This window comes from Sus scrofa, unplaced genomic scaffold (assembly GCF_000003025.6).
Source record: "Sus scrofa isolate TJ Tabasco breed Duroc unplaced genomic scaffold, Sscrofa11.1 Contig2471, whole genome shotgun sequence".
Lineage (NCBI taxonomy): Eukaryota > Metazoa > Chordata > Mammalia > Artiodactyla > Suidae > Sus > Sus scrofa.
Window position 1 is genome coordinate 2,488,129 of NW_018085100.1, and position 27,055 is coordinate 2,515,183.

Below are 27,055 nucleotides of genomic sequence, written 5' to 3' on the forward strand. Positions count from 1 at the left end.
TGATCATCTCAGTAGATGCAGAAAAAGCATTTGACAAAATCTGACATCCATTCATGATAACAACTCTTACCAAAGTGGGTATAGAGGGAACGTATCAACATAATAAAAGTCATTTATGATAAACCCACAGCCAATATAATACTCAACAGAGAAAATCTGAAAGGCTTCCTGATAAAATCTGGAAAAAGACAAGGATGCCCACTCTCACCACTTTTATTCAACATAGTATTGGAAGTCCTGGCCACAGCAATCAGAGAAAGAAAGGAAGGAAGGAAGAGAGAAAGAAAGGAAGGAAGGAAGAGAGAAAGAAAGGAGGAAGGAAGTAAGAAAATGTATCCAAACTGGAAGAGAGAAAGGGTAAAATTATCACTATATGCAGGTGACAGGATACTATGTATAGAAAACCCTAAGGGCTCCACACAAAAACTCCTCAATTGCATCAATAAATTCAGCAAAGCAGCAGGATACAAGATTAACGTTCAAAAATTAGTTACATTTTTGTATGTGAACAATGAAATATCACAAAAGGAATGTAAAAATTAGGATACCTTTTAAAATCATACCAAAAAAAAAAAGATAGGAATAAACCTGACTAAGGAGGTGAAAGTCTTATAAAATGTATAAAGTGTATAAATTAAAGAAGATTCAAAAAGCACAACAGGTAACTTTGCCACTTTGACTTTTCCGTATTTTTAATTTTGGCCTCTAATGTACTAGCATGGTATCCCTGCCTCGACCTCCTACGTAAATTGTTATCCCCGTGCTGCATGCTAACATCACCTTCTTTTTCTCATTTTAGAAAAGCCCTGTGGACATCCTGGAGACACATCCTTTGGTTCTTTCCATCTTGCAGTAGGAACTCAGTTTGAATACGGTGCCAAGGTTGTTTACACATGCGATGAGGGGTATGTAGTCAGTATAAAGAGGTTTATAATGCAGATAACTTATAATGAAAAGAGTAAATAGAAACGGCACTCATTTATGTGTTTAATGTTACTATACTTTTCATCAATATTTTTATAAGTAACATACATGTAACCTGAAAAGTTAAACTATCATGAAAATAATGTTATCTGGATACCCTTATCATCTCAACATGGACAAACTTAAATGAATTATAATTACTCTGGTAGCGTGTCCTTATAGAAGAGTGGGAAAGCGTATGCATCGCAGTAAGAATGCACTGCAGCAAGTCCCCGCTGCATTCTTTTATGTCTACGCGGTCACAGAGTCCACTGTGTCGGGGACAGTGGAAAGGGAAACAAAATTGGAGTACGTGCTATCCAATAAAATATTTGATACTATTTTATAAAATTCAGGGCAAATAAGACTTACACACTGAAATAATAACCACATAGGTTCTTACAGGTTCCATGATGTACACATTGTTCACATCCCAGGGACCAGAAATGACTTTGTACTTGATTAGGTACTTTGCCTGCCTGGGGCTGCGGAAACACACGCCCTTTTCTCCAAACACGTGGACGCTTTCTCTCTGGCTTCCTCCATGGCGATGGGCCCCAGTGTTACTGCCCTTTTCACGTCGGACCTCACCAAGGACCCTTCTGCCTGAGGTCCTTGGTGTCAGCAGGACCAGAGGAGTTAGGTTCAGAAGCTGTGTTCTTTAAGGAAGGAAGGGAGAGGGCAAGCTTGCACTCCAAAGCCCGAGTTCTCCCAGACGGGCTGCCAGGGAGCGCGCGGCTTATAGGATCTCCGCCTCCGCTGAGGAAGTGCTGGCTGGGGAGGTCGAGGCAGCAGCGGCGAGGGGTGGGGCAGGCTCTCGGGGGCGGAGTTCTGGCAGGACCGGCCCAGCGGCTGCCCTCAGGCTCCAGGGGCTCTGGCCGGGCTGCTGTGTTAGATGGAGGTAGATGGAGGGCCCGCGGCGTCTCAGGGGTCCGCAGTATGTTTTACCACCCGGAACTCCAGTCTGAAGGGCCAGATGTGAGGCCTCTGCAACAGCTTCCTTGGTAAGCCAGTGATCCTACACTAGACAAAAAGAAGGTAGACTTTATTCCCCAGCTTCCTTTTTTTTTTTTTTTTTTTTTTTTTCCCCTCTCTTTTTTTAGGGCTGCACCTGAGGCATATGGAAGTTCCCAGGCTAGGGGTCAAATCCAAGCTGCAGCTGCTGGCCTTCGCCACAGCCGGGCAATGGCAATGCCAGATCTGAACCACTTCTGTGCTTTGCTGCAACAGTCTGATCCTTTAGTCCACTGAGTGAGGCCAGGGCTCGAACCCACATGCTCATGGATACTGGATGGGTTCCTAATCTGCTGAGCCACAACGGGAACTCCCTTCAGCTTCCATTTTTATTCCCCAGGAATTGTGAATGGGCTTTGCCAGTGACATAGGCGGTTTTGTGTAGAATTTGCAGAACTCTGGAGAGAGATCTGGACTAATGGATGGGTTCTTGGTATAGGTGAAAAATCTTTCTCCATTAAAAGATGGGACCAACAGAGGGACCAGAGAAGAGCCTTTAACAACCAATTATTCTGTTCCTTCGTGTGACAGACCCAAGAGTAAAAGTTTGACTTCAAGTATTGTGGACCCTCCTTAATTTATTGAAAAGTTTTCTTCACTTAGAGAATTAGGAACAAGTCAGTCACAAAGAAAGAAAGACAAAGTGGTTTTTGAGGGAGCAATTTGTCTATTTCACATGTGATTTGCAGAACTCTTATTTGCAGGGGAAGGGAGTGTTTGTTGGTGTGAAAATCTTTAGAAGTTCATAAAAGGCCACTTTTCAAAATTCTCTCTCTTGTGGTTATCTTCCGTTATTTATTTTTGAGAAAAAGTTTTTGTTGTTGTTGTTGTTGTTGCTTCCAACTGTCTGAGGTAACAAATATCGAGAGGGATGCTTTGCTTTCAGTTGAAGCCTCCAGCAGTGTCTACCTACTGCGCACCTGCCCCAAGGAACTCACACTTTTGCCTTAAAGAACCAGGCTTGATGGGTTACAAACTATCATTCAACACTGACTGGCTTCTTTAAGCAGACTTGCCTGAGTGAACAGACCCTGAAAAGCATCTCAGAGATGGAGATGAGATAGAGACAAGTGCTGAAAATGAAATGAGCTAAGAAATTGTTGCTAGCACTATCCCTGATTGTGTGAAAAGCCCGAGGTGTCGGGAAAATATCGCAGTCCTGGCGGCTAGGGTATGGATGGGGGAGAACTGCGTGCGTGCGGTGGCTGCTGTCCTGTTGGCTACGACCATGTGTTTAGCTTCTGTTTTGTGCAATGGTTCATGGACCGTGTTACAGTGTTAAGTGTAATAACACATTTAACGAAAAATGAAAGTGCACCGTGCTTGAAACAGTAGTGAGTTTGTGTCATGAGCCCGGAATTGATCCTTCCAAGTCCATGTACCTGAGGGCTTGAGGACCTTTCCTAAGAAAGGAAAGAGGGCCATGTGTGCTGTTATTTTTCCCTGAAATGGAGTTTCTGGTCATTCAGAATGGTATGAGACTTAAAACTGCCTGTAAATACACATTCGTGCACAACTCTGTGATTTTTGACTTTCAGGTATCAGATGCTGGGTGAGATTAATTTTCGTGAATGTGATACAAACGGATGGACCAATAATATCCCCTTATGTGAAGGTAGATGTAACACTGCTTTACAAGTATATTAAAACATATGCTTAAAATATCAGGATTTTTCAAAATGTCTTACATTAAAATGTTCTTAAAGTCTACAATAAATGTTTCCTACTCAAATTACTTTTGTAGATTCTGATGGAGTACAGAGTGGATATCTAAATTTTTTCCTACTCATGTTATTATGTGTTTCAATTACCAAATATAGGTTTTACTTTTCTCCCAAATATTTGAGAACCACTAGTTATTGTTTTTTGTTCATTCGTTTTATTTTTCTTTCTTTGTCTTTTCTTTCTTTTTTTTGGGGGGGGGGCATGGTGCGATGTGGAATCTCAGTTCCCAGTCCAGGGATTGAACTTGGGCCACGGTGGTAAAAGTGCTGAGTCTCAACCACTAGACCACCAGGAAACTCCCTCAGTTACCATGTATGACTTCAGTCTCACCTGATCTAATATTCAAAGCATTGAAAATTAGAAAAATCTAAGATGTTTTTTTCTTTTGGATTCTAACCACTGGAAACAACACAAGTATCACATCGAAATGAAGACGAGAGTTTCAGCGTTATGAATGAAGAGGCACTCACCGAAATTACCATCCCAGTGCAGGGATCTCTGATGGCTGAAGTGAAGAACAGGATTTAGACACCTCCCCCCTCTTTCCTGACAAAGGGAATTTTCCTGTGGTCTTAGTAGTTCTGAAAAGGAGAAGGAGTTAAAGGGAGCTCTGCCCTTCCTACGGATCCATAACGCAAACAGTGAGAATGAGACAATGCATATCCCGTTTTCCAAATTTTGAACTAGTAAATCCAGTCTCTAGTCATCAGGAAAATGAAAGCGATCAATCAGAAACATTTTCTTATAGTTCCATGGTGAGGAGTAAGCAAAGAGGGAGAAGGAGAGAGGGAAAGGCAGAAAGGGAGGCAGGGAGAGAGGGAGTGAAGAGGGAGAGAAGGAAGAAGAGAAGAAGAGGAAATGTGATCACTCAAAAGTCCTGTTGTCTGCAAGAGAGAGTTGGAAGACCCTTCATCCATGAAGATGAGAGAAAGGAGATAATGTTCCAAGTAATGTTCACATTGGAGTCACCTGGGACATTTCTTAAAAACTGAAATTTTGGGGAGTTCCAGTTCTGGCTCAGTGGTAAGGAACCCGACTAGTACCCATGAGGACATGGGTTTGGTCCCTGACCTCGCTCACTGAGTTAAGGATCCAGCCTTGCCATGAGCTGTGGTTTAGGTCCCAGATGCTGCTCAGATCTCAAGTTGCTGTGGCTTTGGCTGTGGTGTAGGCTGGCAGGTGCAGCTCCGATAAACACCTAGCCTGGGGACTTCCATATGCCATGACTGCGGCTCTAAAACTACAAACAACAAAAAACCCTGAAATTTTTGCTTACTAAAGACCTACTGTGTCAGTATCCCTGGAGTGATAGGCAGGGCGATAGCCATGGAATTTCCCTTTTAACAAGCATCCTGGGTCATTGTATTGTAAAATAAATACTGAATATCATAAGCTAAGGAGTACTGGAAAACATTGAAGAAAATCAAAAGAAGAGCTCAAATTATTTTTATATGGACAATGAAGGAAAATTAGACTTTATTATCCCAGGAGAGATGATCAGAAAGTGTGCTTTTATACCTTTTAGGAATACAGTTTTATATTATTGCAGGACTTCAATGGAAATTTTATAGTTAATCATCCCAAACTTAATATTTATTAATTATTTAAGAAGCATTTGTTTGCTACTACAAAAATATTAACTGTCATTCAAAAATTCAAAGTAGTCATTTTTTTTGTTCACTCCCATAGAAGAAATCAGAGATAAATTTATTATTATTTTACTTAGAATTTATTTCTGGCTAATAGCTAAAGCAAATACGTTTTTTAAAAAATTAAGTAATTTCAGAGTTCCTGTTGTGGCTCAAGAGAAATGAATCTGACTAGCATCCATGAAGACGCAGGTTCAGTCCCTGGCCTCGCTCACGGGGTTAGGCAGCCAGCGTTGCCAAGAGCTGTGGTGTAGGTTGCAGACGTGGCTCAGACTCTACATTGTTGTGGCTGTGGTGTAGGCCAGCAGCTACAGCTCTGATTTGACCCCAGCCCAGGAACCTCCATGCGCCCCAGGTGCGGCCCTAAAAAGAAAATAAGTATATAAATAAATAACTTCCTCCACTCTTGCTATCGATTTTATATTTATGCCATATTTCTATATACTCATTTTTCATGATGAAGTTTTCCGATTCTATTAGAAAAAGCTATATTTATTTTTTCAGTTGTTAAGTGTTTACCGGTGACAGAACCAGAGAATGGGAGGATTGTCAGTGGTGCCCTGGAACCAGATCAAGAATACACTTACGGACAGGTGGTGCAGTTCCAGTGTAATGCAGGCTACAGTCTTGATGGACCTAAACAAATACACTGCTCAGCAGGTGGTGTTTGGAGTGGAGACAAGCCGAAATGCGTCGGTGAGATATACTACCTGTTCATGTGAATATCTGAATGAGTTTAGTTTTTCTCGTGAAAATAGGCCTTTCAAAACATTGTGAATCCTACAGAATCTGAAAACCACTAGAAATCACTAGCACTTATTCAGCTTACTATTTCCCAGTAAATGATCCCAATTCCTGACATATGTCTTCTCATTTTACCTTCAAAATGACTGGATGATTTACGTACTGTTTTCACCTCTGTTTTATAAATGAGGAAATTGTGGGGCAAAGGAAGTAAATCAAATGTCCAAAATTATCATGGCGTATGTGCTAGATTTAAACACAGGTTATCTGACACCACAGTTCATGCTCTTCATGTCGTTTGATTGTCCTTGACTCTTATGACTAAAATAAGATACTAAGCATTTCTGCTGCGAGTTTTAATGTTGGCCTCCAAAATAGGTCTCTTTTTTTTTAATATGGGAAGCAGAAGATTCATAATTTATTCCTACCGATGTGTCATGATGATGTTCTGGCTTTAAACAGCATTTTTATGAAGGGGCCCTGTTTTATACTTACCCTGTGAGTTTACTATAAATATTGCTGAACTGAAGCCAATATAGTAAATAAATCTTTGTCTTTAAAACGAAGTTCCCTAGTAAGCTGTCAGTCGGCATTTCTTTAGTTGTCATTCTGCTGACCTCTGTCTCATGACCAATATGATGATTTTGGCTTTTATAATATTACAAAATATATTATGGTCACTGTATTTGAAAATGCCATACTTCATTTTACCAATACTTGTTTGGCAGAAATTCCTGCCCTATGCCTTTTTTAACATGATCTAAAATTCCCCAGTTTGTGATACTTTCCTAGTCTAGTTTGTCCCACCATGAGATGCAAAGAGAAGCGTCCCACTTCCTAAGAAGTCTGTCTTACAAAACAAGCTCTTTGAGTCAGTAAGACAGATACATTTATATTCAGTGCAAATTACTGCATGCTCTAGAGGGTCATGGATGGAGTTTTCTTCTTGCAACTACATTTCTGTAATTAGTGAAACCTTTCTGGAATGACTTGTGTGGGAGATAAGACTTTTTTTTCCCTCTCTGGAGCCACAGGTACGTCACATGGAAGTTCCCAGGCTAGAAGTCAAATTGGAGCTGCAGCTGCCATCCTACATCACAGCCGCAGCAGCACCAATCCGAGCTGCATCTGTGACCTACACTGCTGCTCATGGCAACACCAGATCCTTAACCCACTGAGCAGGGCCAGTGATTGAACCCAAATCCTCGTGGATACTAGTCCTGTTCGTTTCCGCTGAGCCACAACAGGAACTCCAATGCGGGAGATAAGTCTTGAAGAATAAAAACCTTTTAGATGAAGTTGATGAGAGAAAAAGCAAACCAAGTCAGAGGAAGGAAATGGAGAGGAAGGGGCAGTTGCATTGAAGCTTCGTGGAGCGTGAAGGTCCCCTGCTCCCGTGGTGCTCAGGGGCCTTCGTGGAGGTGCAGGCAGGGAGTAAGTCAGGGATGAAGTACGAGTAAGTAGTCCAAGGTTTGGAGGGGCTACCGACACCATGCTGAAGAATTAGACTTTTATACGGACTGAACTGGGAATCAGTGAAGCATTTTAAGTGGAGCAAGAAAGTGACAAGAAAAAAGATTATTAAAGTGCAGGAAAAAAAAGATTGGGATGAAGGGAGAACAGGATCTGGGAAATGAGTTACTATTTCTATAATCCCAGGGAATAATGTTTGAGGGAAATAATATCAAAGATCATGGCCAGCTTTTTTTTGGAGGGGGACAAAAAACTTGGATGGAGGGGGAACCACACAAGGTGGTCAGTTGCTTTCTGGAGATGTAATGGCAATGAGTTAATTTCTTCGAAAAAAGTGTTTTGTCAATAATTCTTCTATCATCAGTACCTTAAAATGTGTAATTTTTACAGGTTCCTCAGGGATCATGCTTATCACAATAAGCCAATTTGTGTACTCAGTTTTATATATACAGTTGATGAATGTCACTGGCCACTCTATTTCAAATGGATTAAGTTAGCCCCAAACCAAATAAATCAGCAAAGTAATTGATACCAGAATTTTAACTTCCTTCAAAATTGAATGTTAAGAACAACAGATCAATTATTCATCAAGCATTCAAGTCAAAACAGGACTTCTGGAGTTCCCGTCGTGGCTCAGTGGAAACAAATATGACTAGCATCCATGAGGACACAGGTTTGATTCCTGGCCTTGCTCGGTGGGTTAAGGATCCAGCATTGCCACGAGCAGTGGTGCACGTTGCAGATGTGGCTCAGATCCCGAGTTGCTGTGGCTGTGGTGTAGGCCAGCAGCTACATCTCCAATTTGATCCCTAGCCTGGGGACCTCCATATTCGGCCCTAAAAAGGCAAAAAAAAACAAAAACGAAAACAAAAAAAACAAAACTTTTGTTGCCTGATTTTCATAATGAAAACAAAATTTGTGTCTTTATATAACTATGTCTGGGACACAGTCCTCTATAACCAGCATTTTGGAATTTTATCCCTTTTATTTAGGAATCTCCTGCACACCACCAAACATTTTAAATGGGTACCCTATAATTTCAAAGGAAATTTATAAGGCAAATGAGCGAGTTCAGTATAAATGTTCAGCGGGTTTTGAATACAGTGAGAGAGGAGAAACCATTTGCACGGCATCTGGATGGGCCCCAGTTCCTTCATGTGTAGGTAAGGTTATCTTTGTTTTCTTTATCTTTTACTGTATATTTTACCAGTTATTTTAATTCACATCCTCCTTATAGTTAAGTGGTTTGTTTTCCTGGGTGGAGTATTGATGTGTATGAGAACTAATTGTTACAAAGGCAGTATGTCTTAAAACTTTGTGTGTGCAAGGCCTTTTGGGGATCCACTGCTATGACTCTCTAACTCTGAAGCTTGTCCCAAGGAGGACCCGAAAAGCTCAATAGTTCATTAAAGCATTGCTCTGTGGCCAAAAAGCAAATTTAGAGCAGACTTGGGATGGGTAATAGACTTCCTAATTCTTAGGGGTACGTACTTCTCAAACAGTTAAATTGCTCTCAATAAGCTGATCATTTAGCTTTAAAAAGTAAATTATATTAATACCAGTTGAGGTAACCTTCCATTGATAATGGAATTAAGTGGGAGAAAGTGGAGATTCTTTAACCACAGGCTTCATGTGAATCAACAGTGACGATGGTGTTGAAAACGACTCCTAACCCTTTTAGGCTTCATAAGGGAAGGATGTGATACAGTGATTGCTGCCCACCAGAAATTGTGTCTACTTTGTGTTCCACTTAGCCTATCTCATTTAGAAAGGGATAGTTGCAACTATCATGGCCTAAAAGAGAGAATGTAGATCGTTGAGGAATTAAAGAAATCATAAGAGCAAGAAGACACGTCTGTGTTATTTGCAAACATTTATGAAAAGGAATGAGTTAGCTTTTGATGAGGGTTGCTTCTCAGGGGGTATTGACTTTTTAAGAGGGTATTGTACAGGTATCGCCATACTGGAGCCTTCACCTCTGAAGAGCCCTCTAAACTTGAAATCATGTGATTCATAATAATATGTGCAAACCTTGCTCTTTTACAAAAACTAGAGAGAGATTTTGAGTTGATTTTATTCTTTTTTTTTTTTTTTGCTATTTCTTGGGCCGCTTCCGTGGCATATGGAGATTCCCAGGCTAGGGGTCTAATCGGACCTGTAGCCACCAGTCTACGCCAGAGCCACAGCAACTCGGGATCCGAGCCGCGTCTGCAACCTACACCACAGCTCAGGGCCACGCCGGATCATTAACCCACTGAGCAAGGGCAGGGACCGAACCCGCAACCTCATGGTTCCTAGTCGGATTTGTTAACCACTGCGCCACGACAGGAACTTCTGATTTTCTTCTTAAAAGAAATTTGGTTGAGCCCATGAGCAGCTCCTTGGAAAATACATCCTCCTGCACAACTGAATGACCTTCACTTTCCATCCTTGTGAAGAAACTGTTTAAAAAGAGATTGATGAACACAGCTCAATGGTAACGGTTACCGAACCCAAACTTGGGTCCTCCCACCTACACACGGTAAAGCCAATCTCCTGCCACCGGGTTGTGCAGAAGGAAAGTGCAACATTTATCGTAAGGAGCCCAAGCAAGGAGTTCCAGATATCTAGTTCTCAAAAAGTCCAAACTCTCCTATAGTTTTTAGCAAAGAATTTTTAAAGTCCAGGGGAGGGGAGGGAGTCCCAGGGCACATGGGCAGCTGGAGCTCAGTTCTCTGGTGGTTGGTGGTGAAGCGACAGGGCAGTGCCACAGGGGTTTATATTCTCCTCCTCAGGCTGCAAGAGGTCTGGGGGCTATGCGCTCATGGTCGTTAAGTAGTTCACATCTTCCATGTGGTGAGGGTTTCAGCATCTGTAAAACAGCTCAAGAACTGTGCATCAGGTTCTGTGATCTAGGTCCTTCATAGAGGAGCTACCAAGAGGATGTGGGGAGGGTCTCTTCCGGGAAAGCCCCACATCCTGCTCAGCTACACCGTCACAAAAGATTTGTGTGAGGCCAGTGGTAAGGGGCCCCACTGCCTATCTTCATTGCATTTGTGGCCCTTCAGAAAAGAAAATGTGCGCAAGTTCTCTGCATTAACCTTCCAGAGCACTCTTAAATATGAGGTAATTAATTTATCCATCCAATCATCAAAATATAGCTTATAAACCACTTTATATCAGGCCTTTCTCCTGTGTTGAGGACAGATAATTAGAATAATGTTTTAATGAATTTCAGGTTGCAATCAATTCAAAGAAAGCCTTCGGGAATTCAGTTATACTCGGAAACAGGTCTCAGGAAAGCGTGGCTTCTTCATAGAAGTCATCAAATTATTCCTTTTTCCTGGTCACTTAGCTACCTACTTAAAACTCTTCCTTAGAACATATTCATTGGAGCAGCAAGAAGTGTCTCTTTTTCCCATATGTGTCACTACAACTTCTAAGCTTACTTCTCTTGAAACTTGACACACATACTTGACATACACACACATACACCCCCCCAAAGATCCCATATTTATAAAGCATTTTTCTTTTTCATTTTTTGCAGTCACAAGATAACTTAAAAATTCCAGGCTGTGGAGTTCCCATCATGGCACAGCAGAGACGAATCTGACTGATGTCTATGAGGATGTGGGTTTGATCCCTGGGCTCACTCAGGGGGTGGGGGATTCGGTGTTGCTGTGAACTGTGGTGTAGGCCACAGATGCAGCTCAGATACCCCTTTGCTGTGGCTGTGGCGTAGGCCTACAGCTGTTGCTCTGATTTGACCTGGGAACCTCCATTTGCCATGGGCATGGCCCTAAAAAAAAAATTCCAGGCTGGCTGCTTTAGGGCCCTGCTTTCTTTAGGGAGAGAGAGGCCAGGATTGGGATTGGTGCTCACTTTTACAAGATAATTTGCTGATGATCAACATAGGTAAGAGTGGGTCCCCTGAAATTAGGTAAGCATGTTCTCTCTCTTACAACATGCTTCATTGTACTGAAGTGCCTCTTACCTGAACTGCATGTAGAGAGGTCTCTTATTCAAGGAAACTCCCTTCTCTTTACCTCAGCTAAGGACAGAAATAATTGTCATTATTTATGTACATTGGAAGGCTCTACCTGCTGATAATGATAAATTCCAAATCTACATATCTTATTTTCCACAACGCTATAGGAAATCCAAAGTAATAGTAAAAGAGAATATAAATAAATCATCTAGGATAAAACACTGAAATTATCTTCCATCTGGACTATGATTTGTGTGTGTCAGGGGTTTTATTCGAGGGTGATTTGTCAAAATTTGGGTTTCTCTATCCAATAAGGGGCAGTCTCTGACAAGTCCTTCCCAGGAATAAATAAAAGTACCAAGACCTGCTAAATAAAAGCCACCTTTGATCCAAATACGTCTGTTCCCTGTACAGACTGGATTTTCTACTGACAACATAGAGGGCTAACCTCAAATTAATTATTCTTATTTCAAATGCTTATTGGTCGTTTCTAAAAGTAAAAAATGGTAGCTCCACAGATTTTGACGATCTCAAATATTATTTTGAATAGAGGCATAGGCCCTGGCAATGCTTTAATAGAATCATTTATTGTAATGGAGATCATGAGGGAATTAAAATTTATCATGAGTTGAAAATAATCATTAGAAATTCTTCTACTCTTAATTTAACAAAATTCTCCCAATATTATTTAGTTGGTCTCATCATATATTTATATGTTGTATCTTTTGATTTCAAACTTTGGTATTAAGTTTAGCTCTACTGTGAAGTAAAAACTGAGACATAAACTGGAGTGCACTGGGCATAGGAAAATATGACACATACAGCAGAATGAAGTAGAGAAAAAACAAAAAAAAACAAACACATTCAAGGCTGATTTGAAGTTAAGGTGGATTAACATCAAGCACCGAAGACGTATTTCACTTAAAACTTGTGTTTAGGTGATCATATATAATTTCTGTTATTTCTGATGTAATCATTACTAATACAAATATATGGCTGCCTTAGCAATAGAGGCATATTAAAGATTATCAGGCAGAATGGAACATATATTTAAGGCCAAATAAGAGACTGTTATAATACCTTCAGGAACTGAAAGTACAAAACGGTGGTATGTTATGAAGAGGAGGAGATGTATAAGCAGAAATACCACCTTGTTCGACTGTGGGGTTTGACTGAATATTGAAGTGATGGGAGGAGGAATGTGGGGGTAAATCTGCAGGCTAAGGTCCTGGGGTTCTTGTGTCACAGATTAAAGTATGGCGCACAGAAGGAAAAGCGTAGACGCAAAGGGTGATGATTTAGTTTGACTTACGATAAGCTGCGCAGACATTTGTATTATTCACATGGACCTGTCCAGTGGGAAGCTGCAGATATGTGCACGAAGGAGTTGCTGTTGTGGCTCAGCGGTAATGAACCCAACTAGTATCCATGAGGACACAGGTCCAATCCCTGGCCTCACTCAGTGGGTTAAGGATGTGGCATCACCGTGAGCTGTGGTGTAGGTCAGATGCAGCTCGGATCCCAAGCTGCTGTGCCTGTGGTGTAGGCTGGCAGCTACAGTTCCAATTCAACCCCTGACCTGGGAATTTTCATATGCCATGGGTGCAGCCCTAAAAAGACCATATTTATGGATTTGGATCCCACCAGAGAAGCTATTGGCATAAAGGGGCATGTCTTGAATTACACCCAGAACATGAAGAGGAAAACAACAAAATCAAGGACAACAATCTTACAGAACCAGTTGTAAGGCCTCATGGTCCGGCCATGAGGAATCTGTAAGAGTCTTCAGGGAAAGTGTTTCCGACGTGGTGAACGGCATCAATGTGAAGATCTGGAGGAGAAGCCTCAAGACACAAGGATTACAAAGTGCAAAAGTCAGGCATAAGCTTGGCCTGCGGGAGAGCCAGACAGCAGGCTAGGGTGACGGTAGCACAGAGAGCAGGTAGGAAAGTGGTAGGATGAGGCCTGAGAAGGAGGCAGGGCCTGAGAATTCCGTGAGGAGAGAAGAGGAGGAGCAGCTGTAAGGAAAACGAACAAAACAAAGTCGTATCGTTCAGACAAAGATGAGCGGTCGGAGAACAGGTGAAGCACTGGGGAACCTGAAGGAGTTGGTGATCAAGTGTCAAGAATAACCAAGTGTTCTTGCCAGTTCAGTTCGGATTAACTACGAAGCCCATAATATACCAGACACCGTGAGATATGGCATACGAAGATTTTTGCATGTGGAAATTGGGGGACACGGGTGACTTTTGTCAGAGCAATGCCAGCACCATGGTGGTGTGGTGTCAGAAGCCAGATCACAGCAGGTTGAAGATAAACGGGAGGTGGGGAAGCAGTTGTAAGATGGTGTTTTATGGATCTTGGTTTAAAAGGGGAGGAGGGAGGTAGTCCCTTAGGGTAATGTAAGTGCCTGCTGTTGGAGCTTTCGGCTGTGACATTCATCTCCAGTAAACATGCTGCCAGCTGTGTGACACAGCTACTGGCAAAACATAGGGAACCAGGCTGCCTCACCATGACATTCACTTATAGAAAGCACTTGGTAACCTAGACAACTGATAGCTTTTCCCTTTTTTCACAAGAATGCCCACTCCTAGGATTTCAGTTCACCAATAAGGAGGGAACCTGAAAGCCCTAGGCACCCACTCTCACACCCTGCTAAAGGCAGCACCCAGATTTGTCCTCTCTCTTTCTCTCATTCTTTCTCTTCTCTCTTTTTTGACCAAAGACCTCACTGCGGCCATCTTCAGGTGTGCTGGGTTGCCTCCAGGACTTGCGAGTAATAGATTTTATTCTTCAGACTCCCCTGGTGATTGCTGCTGAGGTGCCCCTCACAGTCACAATAAGAACCACAGGGCTGGACCACACACACCCTTGACGCCTGTCAGGAGATGTCTCTGGGGTGCCACACAAGTGGTACAGGCCCAGGTGGGCGCCCCGGGCATCACAGATGATAGCAGCACTATGAATGAGCTGAGCACAGGACAGCAATTGTCTAAACTTGGACAAAGGGTACAGAGTAGGAGTTTAAAAACGGAGAAGTTTGTGTATCCACTTAAGACCGAGTGGTTGAGGAGTTCCTGTTATGGCGCAGTGGTTCATGAATCCGACTAGGAACCATGAGGTTGCAGGTTCGATCCCTGGCCTTGCTCAGTGGGTTAAGGATCTGGCGTTGCCGTGAGCTGTGGTGTAGGTCGCAGACGTGGCTCGGATCTGGCGTTGCTGTGGCTCTGGCGTAGGCCAGCGGCTACAGCTCCAATTCGAATCCTAGTCTGGGAACCTCTATATATATGCCACTGGTGGGTCTAGAAAAAGACCAAAAAAAAAAAAAAAAGACCGAGTGGTTGACAAAGCGAGAAAGAGGTAAGAAATTGAAAATATGAAGTTTGAAAAGCTATGTGGAATTTGGAAAGAAAAAAAAACTACAAAACAACTCACCTTATTATAGAAGACTAAGGGAAAGGCTTAAGTTCAGAACAGATGCAGCTAAAATTGACGGAAGGCTGGAAAGAAATCTGTGGAACTCAGGACTGACTGTTGGCCTCAACCGTTTTCTGGGACTGCAAGGACTTACTATCTATTGATGAAGGAGCAGCTGGGTTAGGCTGCTTGAGGAAAGTGAGGAGACCGTGGGTCACTGACTTTGGGAAGTGGAGTCAGAAGTCAATTAGGGGCATTTAAACAAATTTCCGGTGGTGCTGAACGTCCACCACAGGATTTTAGTCCAAAACGACATGGCACCAATGCAGATGGTTTTGTAACATTTCTACAGTAGTTTAAAAGAAATGGCATTTTATTAGAGAAGGAATATTGTGAGTTAATCCATTGTCGAGATATAGCGAAGTTGGTATAAATGACTGAGAAAAGCTTTATAAATTAGGAAAGACAAGGTCAAGGGATAGAACACTGTAGCCCTCCTGGTCGAATACAACCTGTACCCTGTTGCATAAACAAAGACTTACCGGAACCCAGCCATGCCATTAGCTGTGTGTATCGTTTATGGCTCTGTTTGAGCTACACTGGCGGAGGTGAGTAGTTGCAACAGAGACCTTGTTTCTGGCCGGTTAAATAAAAAGGTATTCAAACCCTGGATAAGTTCATTGTATTACAGTAAGAAAAATGTATTCCAAAACCTCAGTGGCTTCATCAGCTAATTTTTTTTTCCTATTCATGCTCACTTCCAAAGTAGTTCAGAAGGGACTCTGCTTATTATTTTAATGTAAGAACCATGGGATAGAGACGTCATTGTTCCATGTCCACGTTTACATTTCTGTGTAATTCGTTGTTTTTAATGGGTACTGACGTCTGTGTTGTGCACCTATCCATTGTCTTCTCAGAAATAACGTGTGATCCTCCTCATATTCCAAATGGTTTTTACACACCTGAATCAAACAGATACAGAACTGGAGACAGAATCACTTATCACTGCAAAGAAGGCTTTTATCCTGAGATCCAGGGAAATGTTGCAAGATGCACCGGCAATCATTGGTCACCTGCTCCAAGATGTACCTGTAAGTTCCATTCATATCTTGACATGCTTCTTAATTCATTCTCTTAAACAAAATTGGGGACAGAATAAATCCAAGTAATTGCCCTGTTGTTTATGTAAAGGCTTAGAGACTACATTTTCTTTCTTTTCTTTTCTTTTCTTTTCTTTTTTTTAGGGCAACACTCGCAGCATGTGGAAGTTCCCAGGCTAGGGGTCAGATTGGAGCTACAGCTGCCAGCCTATGCCACAGCCACAGCAACGCAGGATCCTTAACCCACTGAGAAAGACCAGGGATCAAAACTGTGTCCTAATAGATAGTCGTCAGGTTCATAACCCACTGAGCCACAGTAAGAACTCCATTCTTTGCTTTTCTAAGAAGGCAATTCAAGGAAGGAATAAATACACCTTTTTATAAGCTAAAAACTGTTTAAATTGTTTGCTACTCAAAGTTAAACATATGTCTATGTGTATGGCTATATACTAATCTAACTAATATAATTCTAACATCTGAACTAAAACACTGACTAAGACTAACTTCACCTAACATGTAGTATATTAGTTACTTAGTGCTGTGTAACAAATTTCCCCCCAGAGTACATTGGCTTAAACCCAAAGTGTATTGACTTAAAACAACATGCCTCTCTATTCCTAGCGCTCCTGTGCATCAGGATTTAGGGACTGGATTCACTGGCTGGTTCTGAGTCACCCTTCTTGGGTTGCAGTCAGGATGGGGCCCTAGGCTGCAATCGCCTGGGGACTCGGCTGTGCTGTAGAATTTGCTTCCAAGAAGGCTTACCTCCCTGGCTTCAGCGCCTTACCTCCTGGGCATCTCCACACCTGGCCGGAAAGGCAGCTCATGTGCGTGTCCTGGAGCTGGTGATCCCAGACAGAGAGGAGGAAGTCTCCACCCCATGCACAGCCTGGTCATTAGAAGTGAGTCACTAATTCCAGCACAATAAAGGGTGAGGAATTAGGCTCTGGTTTTTGGAGGAAGGAGTGTAGAATGTGGAATTTTCTAACACCATCAAATGTAGAAAAATGTCACTCAGCTGAACAGAGTATTTTATTTCTGGGAACACTTCCTCTGCCTTTTTGAAGTGTTTTCTGTCGCCACGGTCATATCCCTTTCCTTTATATATTTGGGGTTCATTGTAAAGAGCCACCGCCTGTAAACCGGATCTTCCATGAAAGAAAAACGTGATGATACAAATAATAGATCAGTGACCTCAATGTTAATTCCAGGCATAAGGCCAAAATAAATTTTCAAAGCATGAGTCCCTTAAAAAGGAAGCTATATTGGTATGAAGTAGATTTCAATGTGCGTAAGAATTATGAGAGAAATATTTAACATGTTTAAAGTTGGTTTATGAAAAGGGCAGTTAAGCCCTACTGCATCTGTACCTCAAAAAAGTTTATCCCAAGAAGGAGCTTCTGAAGTTCTTGTGGATAAGATAGGGAAACTGACTAGTTAGAGGATTATCAGATATTCATAACTTCATTAAATAAGCTTATCTAATTATCCAGTGCAGGACCATTTTCAGGCCTGCTCCATTCCTCATCGTGTCATCAGGAACTTTAATGGTATAGAGGAAATGTGCAATTTCACAATGGCGTGATGCAGGGGTGCTGGAAGTGAATCTGCTTTAGGAAAGATCCATTACTCAGAAAGAATCCTGTGTGCTAGGTCGGGTCTGATAACATGAAATTCAGCAGTGATAACTGCAAGATCCTGGGCTTGGGTCAAAGGAATCAGCTGCACAAGTACAGAAAGACTAGAAACACTTTTAAAAAATTCTATGCCACTGGCGTGGCCATAAAAAGAGCTCAGTGGTTCACGAACTTGACTCATATCCACGAGGACACAGGTTCCCTCCCTCGCTCAGTGGGTTAAGGATCCAACGTTGCCTTGAGCTATGGTGTAGGTCCCAGCATGGCTCGGATCTCACATTGCCGTGACTGTGATGTGGGTTGGCAGCTACAGCTCAGATTGGACCCCTAGCCTGGGAATCTCTGTATGCTGCTGGTGTGGCCATAAAAAAAGACAAATATATATATATATACTGAATATTTTTGTCAATTTTGAGAGATTCGTTTGAGCCACCACTATGATGGAACGGTTTAAAGCTGTTCATGAGACCAGAAGCTGTGTTGGTCGAAAGGGAAGAGGAGAATGAGACTGTGCTAACTCCCGCCAGTATCAGTGCTGATCAGACCAGACGGGGAAGATTATAGGTGCTTCAGGAAATGATCTTGATAAAGAGATAAAGGCAGATTCAGGTATTCCCAAATGAAAGAGAAGACGTGCTAAAGGGCTCAGGAAAGTGGTAGTAATGATTCTTACTTTTAATCATGCCCTCTTTGGGTACCTCTTATAAATGAATCTCAGTGGGTTATTTTACTCTACGGGTACTCTGTGAAACATCATAATGCGGTGGGTAACCATACTTGTTCTGGAATCAGATCATCAAGGCTCGGGTCTCTCCTCTCCAATTTAATGGCGAAGCTCATTGAGGTCTTTGAGATGCTGTTCTCGGAAATGCAAGGCACCAGCTTCCCACCATGGAATTATAGTTCAATACACGTGTCTTAATATACGTGACGTGATGAAATTTGTAAAATCCAAAGGTGAAGAGAAAACAGCCTAAATCTCCAAAAAGGAATCCAAAAGCTAGACTCCTATTTAAAAGGAATAGACAAAATAAGCATTTCAATCTTAAGAGTAGGGAGGCCTCGAAATTGGGGAAAATCTATCAGTGACAAGAGATACGGAACATAGGCCAAGAATCAGAGAAGGTATCACCCACAAATCTTTGTTAAAAAAAGACGCTAGGGTATGTAAAGATTCAAAGTTTGTGACTCACATAGCAAGTCTGTAAAAACTGCTTGACAGATTTCTCTAATCAAACGAAAAGGGAAATGGATCATTGCTCATTGATTCAGATGCTAATGAATATCTTGGTTGTGTTGTTATTTTGTGTTGCACATGTGTACTTGTGATATAATCATATTTCGTGATAAAAAATAAATAATAGTGTGGTATTAAAAGCGTTAAGTTATCTCTAATTGATCCAATAAAAAGGACAGTTTTTCCTGAAAAATACCACATATAAGCCTGTTATAAACAAAGTAGCCCTTAAGCACTCCTGTGAGTATTCATCATAATGAATGAATACATAATACATTCATCTTATGTATTCAATACATAAGAATGACAATAAAATATGATCATATTATACCTCATGTAAAATAGGTATAAGAAATGGTAAAAAAAATCATTCTCCAATTAAAATAAAAATAAGCATTCAACTGTTTCCCTTAATCTTAACCATTTGGATATTAAGAATTACTCATTGTTCATTTCTCCATTTAGATAAAGAAAGGGAAATATACCTTAATGCCTGGTTTGAAGAATAAATAAGAATGTTGATTTTCTGTGCACTATGATCAATGGAAAATTGCTGTGCTATTCTCTATTTATCACACATTTCCAATGCATTAAAAAATAAACTAATCAGTGGTAATCTAAAAAACAACTCTTTCCTTCGTATGTTGCCTTGGTCTGAGAATAAAAACCAGGATTCTGATTTCTGATGAAAATGGAAAGGAAAGAATAAGACATATGAACTGCATGATAAAATCTATACTTTCATCTCGATTAAGATGCTAATTTCGTCAACGGAGACTTATGTACTTAGAAGAATTCATTCATTAAGTCTATGTAGTTTTCTCCCAAGAGAGTCCTCATATCAGTGTTGCATCATATGACCCTCAGAACATAATTTGATCTTCATTAGCAAGGACCTCCTTACATACCTCAGTCATCTGAATTTTCTGTAACTTTTCTTCTCCTAGAAGCCCTGATGCAGTAAGTGTAATTAAACGAATAAGAGTATAATTTACAGATGAAATAATTAATTTCTAAGTGGATTGTATATTAAGGTAAAACCTTATTTGTATTTTATTCTTGCAAGTGAAACCTTGTAGCCGTCCAGTCATAAAACATGGAAAGCTATATTATGACTATCGTGGATACTTTCCAGCAAATGTAGGACAGTATTTTTACTACTACTGTGATCATAATTTTGTGACTCCCTCACGCCGTTCCGGGGACTACCTGACGTGCAAACGGAATGGATGGTCTGCAGAAGTCCCATGCCTCAGTAAGTAAACCTCTTTCATACCATATGTATAAATCTTGCAAAGAGTAGAGAGACAGTACAGAAGTACTGTTAAGTCTTCCATAAAAAAAAATAAGGCCAAGGTATGAGTTCTGTGAGCAGAAAAACCCCAATAGGTTTCCCTTTTATGAGAAGCTCATCATAGAAACCATATGAGAAATACGGAGACTTTACAAGAATACTGGCATCATTTATACATATTTTAAATATAAAAACTAAAGATAAATAATATGGAATATTGATTTTTTTAACAAACCTGTGGTAATAGCTTTAGTTTTTCTTAAGACATGTCGTTTTTGGATGTTACTGCATTCTCATGCAGATTCTATAAAGTTAATTTTTTGTACTCATTTACCAAATTTATGTTTTTCGTTTTCTATTATTTTTACGATCCTTAGGACAATGTATTTTTGATTATTTGGAACATGGACACAACTCATATTCAGCAAAAAAATATTTACAGGGTGAAACTGTAAGAGTTCAGTGCTATCCCGGCTACAGTCTCCCAGATAATCAGGACACGCTGCTCTGTACAGAGAATGGCTGGTCTCCTCCTCCCAAGTGCATCCTTGTCAGTGAGTAAAGTGGTCTGAGATCCCTGTATGTTATAATTTTCTAAGACTCAACTATATAATCTGCTGCAAAATGTTTATACTGACTTCTTGTTTTGCCAAAGGGCCTATTTGGTTTTATTTTTTACAAGTATGTGTGAGGGTGTGTCCAAACTTTTTGGTAAGAATATGTCAAAATAAGTGTGCCTAATAACGATAGGCATTAGTCAAGAAGGCAGGACAAGAACCACGAAGAAGAAACCCATAATAAAGAGTGATGTCTTTTTTTACAGCATAGGACTTTTACTGTCTCTCCTGATGCACATGGAGTCTTTGAGAATCATCCATGGATGAGAGTATCTTTGTGGGAGTCTAGGTGCCTAGCGGAGAAATTACAGCACACTGTCAGAGCACAAAGGTTCAAGCTGGGAGGCATCGAAGAGGGTTAGAGGAACAGTTTTGCTTTACTTGTGTCACCTTTCCCTAAAGTGACATGATTCAGTGCCAGGAGAGATGCCTTCAGCACAGGATTTCACCTGGAGGGTCAGAGAAATAGGAGCACGTGGGTGACAGCCAGCTCCCTCAAGCTGTGCAACCATGAGGAAAAGGCCCACTCCTCTCCCACGCCATCTGAAACACTGAGGTCGTCTGCATGGCTGAGGGGTGGGGAGAAGCTAGGAGCACAGCATCCAAGTCTAGAGCTCCTCAAGGGACATGGGTCCTACCACTGTGTAGACACCGTCAGGAAGCCCACCCTCTAGCCCTTGCAGACACCTCGCTTATAAATCCTGCTCACCCATGGGCACCCTCGACGTGTCCCATTCCCCTGCCCCACAGCCAACTCCCTGTGTGTGTCTCCAAGGCGGCAACGCAGGCCTTCGCAGATGGCTAGTGAGCACACCTAGAAAGCCAGCCTGACTCTGTAGGATTGTGAGAAAGCACACAAATGTGAGCATTTCGCTTTGTCCCAGGAAAAGCAACCAGGAAGCTGTCAGCACACAGAGTGGCTTTGCTGGTTTGAGAGAAGCGTAGGAGCTTCAAAGTTCTCTCCTAAGAGAGATAAACACGTGGAGCAAGTGTTTCTTTAAAAAGGTCTGAAAAGGCCTCAGAATCCCTATCAATGTGGCAGAATGTATTCCCCTCCCCAAGTCACTCTGTAAAAACCAGAGGAAGTGATTGCTTCTTTAAATGCAAAGACAGCAACAGGAAACTTCAAGGAACACTAAAATCAAAGGAGTGTAGTGAAAACTGAGGGACACAATATTTTCCAGAAACTGGCCACAAATAATGGATATGTATAATTCATCTGGTAAAGAATTCAAAATGGTTAATATAAAGAATTTTAGAAACATACAAGAAAACATGGAAAGACAATTCAAAGAATTCAGATCAACAATAATTAAAATAAAAAGCTTAACAGAGAGATAAAAATAAATAAAAACAACCAAATAGTAATTCTGAAGATAAAGAATACAATTAGTGAAGTGACAACTACAATAAAAAGCATCAATAGCAAACCATCAAACAGAAAATAAAAATCTGTGAAATAGAAGAAAACTCACTTGAAAGTATCCTGTCAGAGTGAAGGTAACTTACAGGGACCAGCAAGAAAGGCGACCAACAAGAGAAACATTATAGAGATTCTGGGAGTCACAGGACAAGAAAGGGAGAAAGGGGCACAAGGTTTGTTTAAAGAAATAATAGCTTAGATCTCCGTAAATCTGGGATGATGCAGACATTAAAAGTCATGCATTTCATAAGTCCCTAAACAAACTCAATCAACAGAGCTTCTACAAGACACATTGTTAAAAACTACCTAAATCTAAAGTCAAAGAGAGAATTTTTTAAAGCAGAGAGAAAAAGCTCCTCACAGAAAAAGGATTCCCCTTACGGATATAAGCAGATTCATAAATCTGCAGAAATAGTGCACACCAGGAAAGAGTGGAATGACGTTTTCAAATTGTTCAAAGGAAAAACTGCCACTGAAGAATTACCAAAGAGTTATTTACCTGGAAAAGCAGTCTTACAGAAATAAAGGAGCGATAAATACTTTCTCAGACAAATAAAAGTTGAAAGAATTTGTTAATACTATATCCATTTTACACGAAATACTAAAAAGAGTTTTTCTAGCTGAAATAAAAAGATGTTAATTAGTAATGTCATATACAACACACACAACGTAAGTAAGTTGTGACATCCAAAACAAAATATGTGGAGAGGAAAGTGAAAGGATAAAGTTTGCATGCAATCAAATTGAATTTATTATCAGCTAAAAATAGACTGTCCCATCTATAAAATATGTTGTGTATGCCTTGTGTTAACCGCAAAAACAAAACCTATTGTAGATACACAAAATATAAAGGAATTAAAGTATACCACCATGGACAATCATGAATGCTCTAAGAAATGGTACAAGAGAAAGAGAAAGGAACAATGTTACTATGTATCAGCCAGAAAACAATGAGATGACATTGGTAAGTCTTTACCTATTAATAATTACATTAAATGTAAATACATTCAATTCCCTAATCAAAAGACAGAGAGAGCTTTATGTATTTTTTCAAAAGAAGAAACAGAAGATCTAACTATACACTACCTACAGATGAAACTAAACTGAGAATCACTTGATTGTTTAGGACACCCAAAGGCTAGAGTGAGTGGAAAGAAATGAAAGAAAGAAAAAAGAAAGGAAGGGTCGAATTCACAGAAACAGAGTAGAATGGTAGTTACAAGGGGCTCGAAGGCGAAGGAAATGGGGAGATGCTGGCCCAAAGATGTAGGCTTTCATATATAAGAAGAGGAATTCTAGGGAACTAATGTACAGCTTGGTGATATAGTTAATAATACTGTATTGTGTGCTCAAAATGTGCTAAGAGAGTAGATATAAACCATTCCAACCACACATACAAAACAGGTAATATGTGGGGTGATGAATGTGATAATTAACCCATTGTGATAAATGAATATGTACATCAAATCAACTCAATGTACAAATTATACACGTAAAATTTTAATTGTTAACTCTACATCAATAAAGCAAGGGGGAAACCTACAACAGATATGGAAAAGGTAAAAAGAAAGCAGAAAATTACAAAGTATTATCACCTATAACAAAGGAAGACAGAGAGGAAGTGGTTGAAAAAGCAATAGCAAAACAAGCTAGGTAACAAAATATCAATAGTAAGTGTTCACCTATCAATGATTACCTTAGATGTAAATGGATTAAACTCACCCATGAAAAGAAATAGAGTACCCGAATGATTAAAAAAAAAGATTCCATCATTTACTGCCTGTAAATGACTCATTTTAGATTGAAAGACACAAACAGAATAAGATGCATGGAAAATGAAATTTCATGCAAATAGAAGCCAAAAGAAAGCAGAAAAAAAAGTTGACTTTTTGTCTTAACTGTATCCTGCAGCAAAGGTAAATATAAAAATAAAAATGTCAACTCAGCATGAACATAGAATAATTGTAAACATAAGCATCCACCATCAGAACTCCTAAAAAAGTAAATCAAATATCCACAGCTCTGATTAGGAGAAATTGAGAGCAATACAATACTAAGAGTAGATTTTGATAACCCATTTTCAATAATGGACAGAATATCCAAACAAATTCGGTAAAGAAAAAGAAGACTTAAACAACACTGTAAACTAAATGAACCTAATAGATACATGTGGAACATAACACTCAACAGAAGAAGACGCATTTTTCTCAAGTCCACATGGAATAATCTCTGGAAGGATATGACATGTTTGGTCAAAAAACAAATTTTAGGAGATAGAAATCATGCCGTGTATCTTTTTAAACACATTGGAATGAAACTAGATACCAGAAACAAAGAGAGAGAGAGAGAGAACATCTGCAGATATGCGAAGACGAAACAACAGAGTCTAGAACAGCAATAGCATCAGAGAGGAAATCAATAGGGAATTTTAAGAAATATCCTAAGACAAATAAAGATGACATATGATCTATCAAAACTCATGGCTTACTGCAAAAACAGTGCAAAGAGGGAATTTTTATGATAAACGTCTATATTAAAAGAGAATAAAGGTCTTACATAAACAACCTAAATTTGTATCTTAAAGCACTAGAAAAGGAAAAACAAGCCCAGAGTTAGCAGAAAAGAGGAAATAAATATTAGAACAGAAGTAAATCAAATACAGAATAATAAAACAAAAGAAAAATCAACAAAGTTAAAAGTTGGATTTTTGAGAAGATAAACAAAATTGGTAAAAGCTTAGCTAAACCGTAAAAAAGAGAGAAAACACTTAAAATTTAAGACTCAAGGATAACCTGACCCCCTTGCTGTACAGTGGGGAAAAAAAAAAGACTCAAATAAGGAAAATTAGAAATGAGAGAGGATACATTACACTGGATGCCTCAAAAATGAAAATAATTACAGGGACAAACGAAAAGCTTAGCCTTGGGCTCAGCTTCCATGAGGGAGTGGGTGATACAGCTCAAGTCAAGCTGCTCCTCTTACTTAATCCAGGAGTCCAGTATATTACATACATGCGTGTATACGGGTTTTTTCCACTCCAGTGCTATGCTAGAGCTTCTCCTGTGAAAACCTGGACTTTCACATCAGCTCTCTCCTCCATGGGTGATCTTCTAAGATAGTGTTTCCAAGGGCTCCTGGACTGTGGCTTAGATAGACTAGAGCTGGTTCATGGGCCACTGCAAGCACCACAGTCAAAACAAAGATCTGTCTGCGTTTTACTTGATGCATGGATGGGCGAGACGCTCCTGAGTCCCTTGGCATGTGGTGTTGAATCCCATACTTCCCTCAAAGACACTGTTGTCTGTGGTTGGACGTTGAATTTCTGCTGTTGGTTGGGGAAACAAAACAATGGATGTCTCGTGCTGCCATGATCCCATGTCTTTTAGAGAGAGTTTAAAGCCTATTTTTTCTAATACAAGTATCTCAACCCCTGCTTTCTTTTGGTTGCCATTTTTGTGGATTATCTTTTTTCATCCCTTTATTTTCTATGTGTGCTCTTCAAGTTAGCTTCTAATAGACAACATAGGGGTGGATCTTGGATTTTTACCCCTGTATCCAGTCTATGTCTTTTACTATGGAGTTTAATAATTTACACAACGTATTTTTGATAAGTAATTTTTCCTATTATCATTTCATTATTTTCTGTTTCTGTTGTAGTCCTTCTGTCTCCTCTTTTCTTTCTTGCTTTCTTCCTTTGTGTTTCTTTGGGTTTGTTTGCCTCTTTGGGAGAGGCTGGGGCTACTTAGGCTCAGACATAGGAGCTGCCTGGGATTACTTGCCTGGGATATATGCCAGGTCCAAACCACCTCTGCTTTATTCTTTCATCAAATTTCATGATGTGTGACTGCTGTTTTGAATCTCTGTTGGGGAAATCACCTATCCCCATTTCGTAAGTGCTGGTTTATAGATGCTTATCTTGTTCTTGCCGATTGGAACACATCTCTCTCGTCCATCATTTTTATCGACTCTCTGTTTTGGGGTCTGTGCATTAAACACCCACATCCAGTCTTCAAAGACTGGCCTCAGAACCAGAAGGCCTTCTTCAGTCAGCCTGGCCAGAGATTCTCAAACCTCTATGCTCACCCAAACTGCTGTCTTTGTACTTCTCATCTAACGAAGATCTAGAGTATGCCATCCCATCTGTGTCCTGGGATGAGGTGGAAGCCAACGGGCTTGAGCAGTAGCCACAAAAGTTGGTGAAGCTGGAGTTTGTCACCTCACTCACCCTGCACTGAGCTGGAAAGAGGAGCTGTGGCAAATGCCTGGGCACGCCTTCAAATTGTATTCTCTTTCAAACCACGGCATTGTTCGCTGTATTCCCTAAGAACCTAACGAATTCTGGGCTTTGTCATCTCTCAGACACAGGTTAGTTAGAAGCTAATTCCTAAGGCAGCAGCTGGAAAAGTTGAGGGTCTAGATGTGCAGTCTAACTCCTTCCAGGAGCTTTATCCCCTGCTTGCTCTGAGCTACGCTGAGAGATGATCTATGAGAAGTGCTAGCACAGACATTTGCAACTGCCTCTTGTCCTCAGTAGTCCCAGAGACCAGAAAATGCTGGGACCTTTCATCACTTGGAATGTAGCATCCCACTTTCTCCTGGGCCATTAGGTTTCGGCGGGGAAATCTGCTTAGGGCCACATGAGGGCTCCTCTGTAAGTTTCAAGGTGTTTTCCTCGTGCTGCTTTAAGACCTCTCTTTCTGTCTTTGATCCTTGGCCCTTTATTATAACATGCGTTGTAGAAGATCTACTCATGATGATTTTGTTTGATCTAAAACTTCATGACAGTAACAAGTAA

General features: G+C 40.6%; 1 protein-coding gene across 6 annotated transcripts in view; it reads left to right on the top strand.

Moving 5' to 3' along the window:
- CFH (complement factor H) overlaps positions 1 to 27,055 on the top strand; it is a 102,309-nt gene that overhangs the window by 19,462 nt on the left and 55,792 nt on the right. For all 6 annotated transcript variants that reach the window (XM_021081843.1, XM_021081844.1, XM_021081845.1 and 3 more), the window contains 7 exon segments: positions 800 to 905; positions 3,516 to 3,592; positions 5,856 to 6,047; positions 8,561 to 8,731; positions 15,870 to 16,043; positions 19,993 to 20,181; positions 20,598 to 20,774. In XM_021081843.1, coding sequence (XP_020937502.1) covers positions 800 to 905; positions 3,516 to 3,592; positions 5,856 to 6,047; positions 8,561 to 8,731; positions 15,870 to 16,043; positions 19,993 to 20,181; positions 20,598 to 20,774 — 1,086 coding nt within the window.